The 12,896-nt window shown below is 50.0% G+C and overlaps 1 protein-coding gene across 1 annotated transcript in view; it reads left to right on the top strand.

Moving 5' to 3' along the window:
* Positions 1 to 12,896, top strand: part of Ptprg (protein tyrosine phosphatase, receptor type, G) — a gene marked incomplete at its 5' end in the record, with an annotated part of 676,568 nt that continues 663,672 nt past the window's right edge. Inside the window, 1 exon segment of the mRNA XM_013506946.1 lies at positions 1 to 382. Coding sequence (XP_013362400.1) covers positions 298 to 382 — 85 coding nt within the window.

The raw sequence follows: 12,896 nt of genomic DNA, 5'->3' as shown, positions 1-12,896 counted from the left end.
CCGGCCGCCGACTTCTCGCCCTGCCCGCTCGCCTCGCTCCTGCGCGGGCGGAAAGCGGCGCCTCGCCGCCCAGAGGATTGTCCCCGGCGTGGCTTCGCATCCTCGGTCACTTTTTGAGATTTTCCGGGGGGCGCTCGGCGGCTTCCCGGGTTCCTGGGGGACTCGCCGCTGAGCGTGGGGGCCGCGGAGCGGGCGAGCCGGGAAGGCGCCCGGGCTTAGCGGAGGCTCGCACGGAGGCAAGAACTTATTCAACAAGTTTACCCCTGGCTTTCCTCTTTTCGATGTGCGTTTTCGGACATGCGGAGGTTACTGGAACCGTGTTGGTGGATTTTGTTCCTGAAAATCACCAGTTCCGTGCTCCATTATGTCGTGTGCTTCCCGGGTGAGTGCCGGCCGCCAGAGGACGCGGCCCCGGCCCCCGCGCGCGGGTCTGCGGAGTTTTCGGCGGGGTGCGGAGCTTGGGCGCCGTCCGGGGGACCCCGAGAGGCTGGAGGGGGGCCGGGCGCCCGGGGAGGGCACGGGGATCCGCACCGCCGGCTCCCGCCGTATTTCGGGAGGCTGATTGTCGGGGAGGGTGGAAGCAGGGACTGGCCAGCGCGGACTGGGCACCCCGGGGTCCGTTCCCGCTCGGAAGTGGGGGGCTTGTGGGGGCCGGGGTCGGCAGAAAGGGGGACTTGTTTTGCCGATCCGGCTTGAACCGGTAGGGCTGGAGTTGGGAGGCGCAGGGGGAGACTGGGGCCCGGGGGAAGATGCTTCTGTGGCTCGAGGGGTCCGAGGTGCTCCCCGGCGGGAATTGAGGAGCTCGGGGCCGGGGGTGAGGGTTGCAGCTGTCCGACGCTTTGGGAGGGCGAGGCGGGACTGGAAGCGGGAGGCTGGCGCTGCGGATCGCGGATGTGAGGGGCTCCAGTGTCCGGGTCTCACGGGTCGGGGGCGCCTCTCCCCACCCCAGCTCCGGGCTGGGGCGCAGGCTACGCCTCGGTGCGGGCGCGAGGCGGCTCCCTGGGCGCGGTGGGGGCCGGGGACCCTTGGCTCCTGCGTCTCCCGCCCCTCCTTGGCTGCTCTGCTGGGCTGGGGTGCCGGGGTCGCTGAGCAGGGGGCGGGTCGGCGGCTCGCTTGCTGCTTGCTGTTCGCGCTAGGGCGGATTTCTCCCGTCTCGCGCCCTGCCTACCTGTCTTTGCCCTTTCGCAGGCTGTTCGCGGCTAGCCGACCCAGACCCGCTGCCTTCTGGCCAGGTTAAGGCAGGAGCAGTATTGGCCGTTGACAATAATGAATCTCTGCACACAGCCGCGTGCAGCTTCGCGACCCCGCGCTCCCAGCCCTGAGCCGGCAGACAGCCTCCCCCACTCCGAGGGCAGAGGCCAGCGCCTTCCCTCGCCCTTCTTGCAGCGGCCCCCGTGCAGCCCCGACTCCCTGGAAGCTGCTGAGCTCCCTTGCAGGGGCTGGAGGCCCCGTCCTCTGCCCTAGCCAGGAAAAAGGGGCGCCTCGCCTTTCGTCGTAATGCTCCCTAAGGATAGAGGACACCCCATTTTTCTGCTTTCTCATCCACCAGCTTCTGAACCCTGGGAGGTGGGGGTTAGCTGAATCAAGAGACGAGAACGTGCCCAGATGTTAGCTGTTTCGGCTTCCCCTGTTTAACAGCTGTCTGTCGCTGGGCGGCTTGCGCGTCTGCTTTTGGTGCAGCGGTCCCCCAGACCTGTCGTGCGCCCCCCAGCACGGCGCGGGCGCCCTTGCCGCCCTCAGGGGCCGGCTCCAGGGAGACCGGCGGCGGGTGCCCCCTTGGCAGGCTCGGGGTGGCCTCGAGGGGCAAGCGCCGGCTTTTCCTCAGCGCTCCCTTTTCCTCCTGCGCCTCCTCCTGTCCCCGGAGGTGCAGGGCGCCCACCACCGTCCCGAAGCCCAGCCCGGAGGCCGGGGGAGGATGTGCGGCCGCACGCACCGAGGCCCGGGGTTTGCTCGCAGGCTCGTGGCTCTTGGCGAGCGGGGACTGTAGGGCATCTCTCCTGAGAAATAGCTGCCCGCTCTGCCCCGGAGACCACTGATCAGTGTTTGTACTGACCGTCTCCCTTTGCTGCACTCGGGGTCTTAGCCGCGGACGTGAGGACCGGGTGCGAGCAGGTGCACCCCGGTCGCGCTTCGATAGGGCCACGCGTGATAGGGGCGCGGGTGCTGGCGAAACAAATTTCCAGTTTCATTTCCGGCGTTCTTGCCGTGGTTTTCTTTTCCTTGGTGTCTGAGGGTACTTGAAATCCAAAATGGGACTGCCAGGGATGCCGCCGTGGTGGGGCTGGGACCATTTTCATCCTTACGTGTTTCTGCTTTGATGCCCACGGTGCCAGGTAAATGGCTCTTGCCCTCATCCAGGAGCCGAGGGCTGTTGGAAAGGGAAGGGGCAGCGGGTGGTGGGCGGGGGAAAACAGGGGTTTGTCTTGGAAAAGTGTAGCCTGGGCGGACGCTTTGGTTTCTGGAGGCAGGCAAAGTTAAAATGTCACAGCTAAGGGAGATGCCCGCTTTCGGATTTCCGAGCGTGCCGAGACGCCGCTGGACCTCAGGGGGCGCCCCGGAGCTGCTCGCGAGCTCCTGCCACCTCCCGTGGCCGGTCTCTGCCTCTCTGTGCACCGAGAGCCAGCTCCCTGGGCTGGGGCCGCGACACCCCTTGGAGCCAGGGCGGCCCTGGCTTGGCGCGGCTGCCCCTGCGCAGCTCGGAACAGGGTGGGGGGTCTGAATTCCTGGGAACTCCCCTTCTTGTCTGAGGTAGCCTTGGAAGCTTTTAGAGGTCTGGCACGAGAGATAAACATGCTTCTGGTTTTGAATTAGGATCTTCCTTGTGAGATCTCAACCCACATCCTTTCTTACTTGGTTTGTCTGCTCTGGGAATCGAACCACCTTTAGTTGCTTTCGAGTTCCCAGCACCTGTTCGCGATCCAGGGCCCCTTACATCCTTCTACATTATTTAAAAAATTATTATAGAAAAATACGAAGATAGTGGCATGTCAGAAACCCCACGTTCATCTCCTGCCCACTCAGGGACTGTCAGCTTGGTCTGATTTCCCTTCTCCCTTCATGGCCTCCTCAACATGTTGTTTTAAAGGAAATTTTACATACGGTTCATCTGTTCGCTCTCGGTATCTCTGATCACTGAGAATTGAATTACATCTGACACGATGTAACATGTTACCTGCAAGGGTTAACCTCGTATTTTTACATTCTCTGTTCAGCACACGTTCTTTAAAAAAAATGAATTTTTTGTCTGTTTGGCCCTCCGTGTGAAACTTCTTCAGTTCTGATGTTTTGCATCCCTGATGTTTTGTGTCGTGATTGCATTACATCCAGGGGGCCACCCCGGGAAGGCTTCCCGAGGGCCGGTGCAGCTTCCTATCAGATGGTGGGTGATCTGGACTCCTCCGCTGCCTCTTCTGTGTTTTCCGGTGCGTGTGGTAGTCCTGCTGGGCAGCCCTCACAGCCTTCTGAGAAAGGGCAAACATAGTAGATTTGGAAGCCTGAAGTTCTCTTCTGAGAAACAGGCTGAGAGATCATACAGGATCACCTCTGCTCCAAGTGTTGTGTTTGAAAATGAAGATTTTCCCATCCATTCTCTAAACTGGCTTCCTTTGACGTGGTTTTGGAATAAAATCTTCAGTTTTCCTACTAGACCGTGTGTACTGATAGTGGATGAATGAAGTTAGAAGAGTAGTGCAAATAGGCATAACAGGAGCTTTTGAGAATAGAGGAAGTTGTGGGTTCCCCAGTGGAAGAAAGGTGGAAAGGAAGGATTTGCTGCCACCAAAGAGGAAAGGAAGCCTGCCTCCCTATAAGGGAGCTTTGAGGATGCCTCTTTTTGCAGGGAGTACATGATTGTATTGCTGTTTACGTGAAGCTTTCCCCGGCATGCTGACCATTTAATGCAGCAAGACAAAACAAAAAACCTTTCAGATTTGTTTCTGTTCTGAAAAACTCCCAAGTTAGCAGCGTATGATAGGTTAGAGCCATGCACCAATGGAAAGGGGTTTTCCTGCCATTTGTGTGGTATAACTTAAAAGGACTTCGAATATCATCAAGGAGCCCCTTCTTCCACCTCACCAGTTCTCCCATTTTCCTGGGGACTTCTCAGCCAGAGCAGCTGGGGGTAGTTCTCCGAGCTGTGTGTAGGTGGAGAGAGCTCAGGCCTTGCTGGTGGGTTGCTTTAAGGCTTCCCTCTCCTGTGGTTTTTAGGAACTACTTTGTCTTTTTTTCTTTTTTTGGTACTGGGAATCAAACTCAGAACCTTGTGCTTGCCAGGCAGGCGCTTGTGCCGCTGAGCTATATCCCCGGCCCTTCATGTGGTTTTTAATTTGGGTTTTCACTCAGGTTTACTCGGAGCATGTGAGACAAAGCAGTGGCATTTCTAAGCAGGATGAAAATAGTTACAATATTGGTGAGTATTTGGAATAGGGAGGTTAAAAATTTTGATCAACAGTTTGTTCCTGGGGCATTTTTCTTGTGGCCACATTTTATAACCCGGAGTTTATGGGAAAAATTGAGGGCATCCAGAGTTCCCTGAGAAGGGTGTGATGTCCCCCAGGAGGCCCTTGGTATGCTGTGGGTACAGGGTGACCACTCTCAGATGACGTGAAGGGGGTAAAAGGCCCACGCGTGCAGTGATGTCTTGGAAACCAAGAAAGAAAGCCGTGGTCCTCAGTTCTCTGCCCATCCGAGATGTAGGTCGAGCTCGTTGTCACCGGTGAGGTGAGGGAGGGACTCGGAATTGAGAAATGCACCGGGGAGAGCTTGTTCTCACTTGGAATTTGGCAACAGTCACTGAGTTTGTCCCAGAACAGAGTAGCCCGGGCACATGTTAGGCCAAGGTTGGCTGGGCAGGCTTTAGGCCCTCAGCAAATATTTGCAAAGGATTAAAAGATCACATGCCTCCATTTCCCTTGCTGAGAAATGGGGGTGACCATCCTGCCTGCCAAGATGTAAATCCAGGACTAGGCACTTAGGAAATCAAATACCCAGTTGTAAAGAAAGATTTAATCTGTTAGTGACTTTGCTTTGACTTAGTTTTGGTATTGTGTCTATGTGGTATTATAATCCCACCCTCCCAAAAAAAAAACCACCTGAGGACTGGGAGTGTAGCTCAGTGGTAGTTACCTAGTCAGGGGCACTGGGTCCTATTTCCAGCACCAAAAACAAACAAAATACGCTTCCCCCCCAAAAAAAAACCCAGTTCAGAAACATGTGTTTATCTCCCCACTGTTATTTTCCCTATAATTCTTCTGTGTCAAATGTTTAGAACCACAGAACGGTTAATCTTTGTAACAGAGTAAAAACCGTGCAGTAGGTGGACATCACTTTCATAAGCGCCTGCAGTGATGGAGATGTGTGTAACGAGTTGATCTGTTTACTCGGACTATGAGAAGGTGAGTTAGCTTTGTGTGGTTGTGCAGGCTCACTTTAAGTAGCTAGAGGGTTCCACGAGCCAGTTTCTGCTCCTTCGGGGACGCCTGTGATTGGAGGGGCCTTTTCAGTTGGTACCATTGGTAGCTGAATTTTTGGTGTCTTGACAGAAAGATTATAGGCCAAGTGAGATGGTGTGCCGGACCTCTGCAGGTACAAGGTTTTGATAACGACAGCACCTGCATTTAAAAGAAATTTTCTTTAAAGTACTGTTAGGGCTGGGCGAAGGGATGACAGCAGGTCAGGTTCTCAGTGTGCCTGCCTTGTCCTTGGAAAGCCCCTAAGTAAACGGGTCCTGTTACGCAGATTACTTGGGCTCGGGTGGGAGGCGGTTTAGAGCAAGAACTTCAATATCTATCAGTCAGTTTATGAGAGTCAGTGCGCTGTTGTTGTCAGTGTCCATAAGGGAAGCCTGAAAGTCGTTAATGGTTTTAAGATTTTCTCTAAAACAGGTTGCTATTGACAGTTACACAGAATATAGAAGAGTAAGCAAGAATTTGACCTTCCTGCCTCTGCCATTACTAGCTGTGCTACTGTAGACACCTTGCTTAACCTCTTCCTTTTTTCCATTGGTAAACTAGGACACTGATAGTATCCAGACTTCTACGGTCTTTAAGGGCTTGAATGAGAATGAATGTAAGGACTTAGCACTGTACATGGTAAGTAGTACGTCTCAACACATTCACCTTTTTTTTGAGACAGAGTCTCACTGTGTAGTTCAGGCTGGTCTTGAACTCACTGTGGTCTTGAACTCACAGTGATCCTGCTGCCCCAGCCTGCCCATTGCTGGGGTTATAGGCGTGCCCACCACACCCGGGTACCATTCTTTTTTTTTATGTACGTTAAAGAGATCTGGATAGTAGTATATGGAAAGAGGAAAATGGAACTTAGCAGGACAACTGTAGGCGTAAGTACCTTTCTTCTTACTTGTATTAACAGTGTGCAAAAGCCCATTAAGGGTGCAGTGCGGCCTGCTGTCAGGACATTCCATGTAAGATTAGGAAAACTGTTCAGTTGTAATGTAAGGAAATGAGCCTTTCTGAAGTCGGCAAGACCTCCTCGTCTGCGTTGTTGCCCCGGCTTCTCAGTTTAAGACAGGAAAATGCTTTCTGTGGGCTTCAGCTGCGCCGTGTGAGTTTTCCACATCCTGGTGTGTAAATAGTCACTCGGTCCCGGCCCCTGAGATGTTAATTCGTCTTCTCAGGCTCTGTGGCCTGCGTGGAAATCAAGGGAAAGTGGGTCTGCTTCATTCCTGTCATTTTTGGGATTAATTTGGTGCCACTGACAGGAGGCAGCCTTTGGGTGTGCCCCTGTGTGACACCTGGAATGCCCGCATGGCTGTGTCTTCCTGTCTTGGGTTCAGCCCCGCAGCGTACCCGAGAGAGAGCCACGTACCCACGCCCAGCTCCTGCCCTCACATCATTTTTTTTTTTTCCAGACTGAAATCAGCATGATGTTTTTCTGGCCAAACAACAAAATGCGATTTTAAACTACTCAGTTTAGCTATTTTTGGGGGAGAAGCAAAGTGACACAGTTGGCTGCTGAAGTCTAGCAACTAAAAAAGAAGAAATGAAAGCATAGTTCATGGAATATGTAACACTTCCCGTGTGAGAAAATAGGACGACTGGCCTTATTTTTGGGTCTCTGATACTCTCTTCCCAACGCGCAGTGAGGCAGGTTGTGTAACGCGGTGGGGCACTTTTGAGGAATGTGTCATGGTTGCTGTGTGACTCAGCCGAGTTCCTGGTACCGTTGCTGCCTCATGTATTCTGCGTTGTGTTTAAGTCACTAAACACAAGAGCACCTCATTCACGTGGAGTGATTTGCAAAGGGGACGTAGCCATTAGCAGTTCGCCAAGCATACAAGCGTAGTCCAGATTGGTGAGTAAATATTGTTGACGTCAAGGTTGTCTTCTAAATTTTTAAAGAATTGCGAGAGCATTGATTGGCAAAGCTTTTCTTTGGTGGTGGTGGTGGGGTACTGAGTATTGAACCTACCACCTTGACCTGAGCTGCATTCGTACCCTTTCTAAAATTTTATTTTGCGAGAGGGTCTTACTAAGTTGGCAGTTTGCCCAGGTTGGGCATCTACTGTGATCTTCTAGCTTCAGCCTCCTGGCGTTCTAGGATTGCAGGCATGTGTCATTATGCCCAGCTGCAGTGGTTATAAATGGGTTCTGTCCATTTTTACAAACGTACTACTCTTCCCGATGTATTTCTTTTCAGTCAGTATTGAGGCTTAGGCCAGCGGTTGTCTTAGTACAGCTGCTGACTAGCTGGGTTGCTTTGGGCAAGTTTCCCAGTATCTTGTGGAAATTGGATCTGGTGAGGATCAAGGGGTCCTTGGTACACATGTGCTGTACCCGACCCTCGAGACCTATGCTGAAATTACTGGTCAACTGTAGCAGTGTCCTTGGGCAAAGGGAAGTCAGTTTTTAAATCTCTACAACGGGTACAATGGTTGCAGTAGCCCACTCTCACCAACCACTTGTCCTGATTTAGATTCTGTGCCTGTGTGTTTTGTATGCCTAATCCTCCCTGGTGCTCCCCACTTTTGCATGAGGGAACTAAAGCTGGAAGAGGTTGTCAGTCCTCTGAGGTCACCTGGGCAGTAAGTGGGAGTGGCTGTCCTACCTTTCCCTAACCCTCTCTCTGGATTATTACGAATTTAAGGTGCTTTCTGTTTGAAGACAGCGTGGAAGTGGTTTTTCCTAATTGTGCAAGAAAACCAATGAAAAGACAGATCCAATATTATGCCTTTCACCTCGTTACTTTCCTCTATAAGCAAGTGCCACAAACGTTGGGTGAAATAAAGGTGTCTTCCTGTATTTGCTACAATTAAATAAGGAAGTAATGTAATTAGCATAGGATTTTATTTGGTTACCTTGAGGAGTTGACCTTTCAGCAAATTACTTTAGCTTCTGAATAAACTGATAATAACTGTGGATAGACACTGAATTTGTTGGTGGTAAGTTTTTTTTTTTTTTAACTCAAAATGGTCTAAATCAGTTTGGTTTGTAATTTGAGAACTTCTGTTTGGGGCATCGGCTATAGCTACTTTATAATCATGTGGTATTTTCATGATCCCATACATCATCTGAGTGGGCTGCAGGCTCTGAATCACGCATGACTTTAGGAGGTCTGAGGGAGTTGTGTTTGGGAAGAGATGATTTGAGTTCCGGATTTTTCTTCTGGGTTTAGAACCGGCTCCGGGAGCCAGCTGACTGGCTGTGATATCTTGTGCAAGACTCCTGATTTCTTCGCTTCCTTACTCTCTATTAAATAGCTTCTAAAATTCTTTTGGAAGTTTAGGGGTTGTCAGTTCCATAGCAGTCTGATTTTGGGCACCAAATCATTTGGGGAACAAGTGCCCATATTTTGATGGGTGAGATGTACTTCTGGTTAACTTTTTTCTGTGAATTTGCTTCCCACAGTACTAAGAATCTGCTAAGAACCCTAATCATTTTGCTGTGGACTGTTTCTAGAGGGTGGTGAACAGGGCTGTGGGGGGATCTTGGTTAATGGGATTGCCTGTAGGCCATTGTTATTATTACTATTTTCATTGTTATTATTTTTAGCATTACTAGGGACTGAACCCAGGGCTTTTACACTGAACTACATCCCCAACCCCCTCCCCCCGCTTTTTAAAATTTTTTTTTGCCTTTTTGAGACAGGGTCTTGCTATGCAGTTCAGGCTGGCCTTGAGCTCACTTTGTAGCCCAGGCTGGTCTCGAACTCACAAGGATCCTCCTGCTTCAGCCTCCTGAGTGCTGGGATTACAGGCGTGTGCCACCACACCCGGCTCTGTTACTGTTCTTCTTTTTCTTTCTTTCTCTCTCTCTCTTTTTTTTTTTTTTTTTTTGTTCCTGGAATTGAACTCAGGACCTCCCGCTTGCCAGGCAGGTGCCATGCCACTGAGCTATATCCCCAGCCACCCACCCTTTAAAAAATTAAAAAAAAAAAAATTAGAGCACTTAAATATAAAACGAATAGATTTTTATACATGGTCTTGCAAGATGCTAAATTTTCCATGCTGAGCTTGAGCTTGTAGTCCCTCTGTCTCAGCTTCCTGGAGTGCTGGGATTACAGGAGAGCACCACTGTGCTCATCTTAGAAACTCATTTATTCAGTTCTGTAGATATTTATTGAGCACCTCTGAGACAGGTAGTGGTAGAGCGCTTATCAAGATGGGTGCGATTTATGCTTTGGCAGCATTCTTTCCTTAGTGGCATTTTAGTTAATGTGGTGAAATGTGTGCAGCAAAGCCAATTTTGGGCCTGACAGAAACTGTCCCAGAGACCTGGAAAGGGGGTGAGGTCAGAGATCTGTCCTGGTGAAAGACAGCTCAGCCTGGCCCTGAAGGCAGGAAGGAGTTGTTGAGATTGACGGGAGTCACGTGGCTTTGCTGCTGCAAAGACTGAGTGTGCTAAAGTAGGTAGAAAAGCAACATAGAGACTGCAAAGGCTTGGCTGGCAGTGTTCCAAAAGGCAAAGGTGGCGGTGCACCCTCAGTACCGGCAGAGGTGCAGGTCAAGGCAGCAGTCAGATGGCTTCCAGTCCTGACTGCTATTGCTCTCATGGGAGGTGGGCCATTTCTTAATCTCTTTCAGTATCATTTTCACCATTAGAATCAAGATGATAATACCTGAATAATTATACACCATTATACTTATGAAAGACCCCGAGTACTACTTTTCTAGCCTTCCTTTTTTTTTTTTTTGGTCAGTACTTGGAATTGAACTCAGAGGCATTTAACTGCTGAGCTACATCCCTACCCCTTTTTATTATTTTTATTTTAAAACAGGATGTGTCCAAGTTGCCCAGGCTGGCCTTGAAATTGCAGTTCTCCTGCCTCAGCCTCTCAGTTAGCTGGGATTATAGGCTTGTGCCATTGCTGTTTCTTTTTGCAGTACTGGAGATTAAAACCTTTGCATCGAGCTATGTCCTACCACTTAGAAATATTCTGAGACAGTCACACTGTGCATTGCTCTGTTGCCAAAGCTGCAATCCTCCTGCCTCGGTCTCTCCCAGAGTGCTGTGATTTTGTTGTGGCCCACCACCATGCCTAGCTATTTCTGCATGTACAAAAGTACAACCTCATTTCTCCCAAAATCAAGGTAGAAGAATGGAGGTTTGGAGGCCAACAAAGTTATGTATGACTTTAAAAACTGATAGCATTTATGATTGGGGTGGAGAGGACAGCATTCTGTCTAAAATGAGGAAAGAGCCTTGTTCTGAGTCTTGCGTCTCATTCTAGGAAAAGAGCTGAGGATGTAGCTCAATGCAGAGGCCCCAGCTGGTTCAAGCCCCAGTACTACAAATACACACACAAAGGCCTTTCACCTTCGAGCCGTGAACAAGCATTTTTGAGCACCTACTGCGGGGCAGGCACCGTTGTAGGCACCAGGGAGACAGCAGTGACCAGAACAGGTGGACGCTCCTGAGGCTGGGCTCTGTAGGAAAATTGGGAAGTACGGGGGCCTCAGGCCTGTGTTCTTGCTCAGTGGCAGCAGCAAGCTGGAATTAAATAGTGGCTGCCCCTTGGGAGGGCTGCACACCTGGCCCCCGGTGGTTATTTACCATGCTCTGCTGATCCCTGGAGTGTTTGCAGGCCCAGATAGGCAGTTTCTACCTGAGAGAAAGTTTTTTTCTTAATGCTTATTTGGGGCTTTATATTGCCTGGATTGATCCCATGTACATGTATGTGTGTGTGTGTGCACAAGTGTGAGTGTGCGCATGGTTGGCTAATGGCGTCACTTGCTCTCTGTCAGTGTGGCCTGGAAGCTGAGTGGGGTATCGTACTGGGGTCATAGCTGACCAGCTCTGCGGACAGCCTCCTGCTTGAGTATTTCACAGCAGGGTGTTGAATTCTCTTGGTGATCCAGTCTGTTAGTCTGATTAATTAAAAAAGTGATTTGAAAAATATCATAGGATTTAAGGGCTACGTCCCTCGGTCACTTTCTTGTTATCAAACCCCAAGTAAGGGATGATGTGGGAGTTAAGGGGAAGGTCAGTGATCCAGATAGATCCTTGGTGGTGAACCTATGGCATGCATGTTGTTTTTCTTTTAAGACAAAAGATGTTAATGTGTGAGTTGTTTTTTCTAAACTAAAACCTCAGTATTCAGGTTTAATGGTAGCATTGGTGCTTTGCGATAAATAAATGGGTTTTGGGTTGCAGTTTGGGCACTCATCCCTAAAAGGTTCGCCATCACCGATATGCATAAATATTGGAGTTGCCATATCATTGGGTCTGTTGCTGCTTAATTTTTCCACAGAGTGTCCTCGACACTTAGCTTCTGCAAAGATTTCTAGTAAATGATAGAAATATCACATATCTTATGTTTTCCAATAACTGTAGGAAAGCCTGAACTACTTTTTTTGCCAGTATGGGATTGAACCTAGGGCCATCACACTTGAGTTAGTCCCCATCTCTTTCTGGTTTTTGACTTGAGACAGGATCTTGCTAAGTCGTTAAGGTTATCCTCCTGCCCCAGGCTCCTGCAGTGCTAGGATTACAGGTGTGCACCACCACTCTCCACTAAAGTAAGGGTTCAAAGAAATCAGACTTGAAGATTTGTAGGTTCTGCTAAAGGAAGCTAGTGGCAAATGCATATTTCTTTGAATTGCACAGGTGCTGAGAAAATCTTCACTAACTTTTAGTAAAGCCCGTTACTAACTTTATCTGGTTAACTTTATTGGTTTTCTCATCTTTGACATGGGGCTAAATGTCAACTTCCTAGAGTCCTTGTGAATTACATGAAATGTGTGTGCAAATCACCAGAAAAGTGTTAGGCACCTAAAGTGTTAGAAATGGTACTTTTTTTTTTTTCTTGGATTTTCGAGGCAGGGTTTTGCAGTGTAGTTCAGACCGGGCTCGAACTCACTGTGTAGCCTAGGCTGGTCTCGAACTCGTGACAACCCTCCTGCCTCAGCCTCTCATGTGTTGGGATTACAGGCATGCACCACCATGCCTGGCCTGATGGTACTTGTTTTCAGTCACAGTTGCTCAAGACCTATGACACAGATGCTTGCAGGAATGTTCTCTGAACGCCATGCGACCCTGTGAAGAGGTGGGCGAGCTGGAGCTCTGAGGAGCAGAGACCCCACAGCGAAGAAGGGGCAGAACCAGAATTCAAACGGGCTCTCTGGAAGCTAGTATGCTTCCTTTGCGTGCACGGAGCAGGTGGTGGGTGAGTTTAAGACCCACATTTTTATTGGCAGAGATTTAGCAAAGATGGTGACTGTGTTAGGCAGGTTTCTGTCGTTGTGACAAAATAACTGAGATAATCAACTTACAAGGAGGAGAGGTTTATTTTGGCTCATGTTTCAAAGGGTTCTGTCCATGGTCACGGTCGTGTTACTTTGGACTTCGGCAAGGCAGTAGTGCAGGTGGGCGTGCATGGTGGAGTTCTGTTCACCTCCTCTGGGAAACAAAAAAGGGACTGGGGTCCCAATTTCCCTTTCA

Source organism: Chinchilla lanigera, unplaced genomic scaffold (genome assembly GCF_000276665.1).
Source record: "Chinchilla lanigera isolate Chin_1 unplaced genomic scaffold, ChiLan1.0 scaffold00116, whole genome shotgun sequence".
NCBI classification, from domain to species: domain Eukaryota; kingdom Metazoa; phylum Chordata; class Mammalia; order Rodentia; family Chinchillidae; genus Chinchilla; species Chinchilla lanigera.
This window is presented reverse-complemented; position numbering and strand designations above follow the sequence as displayed.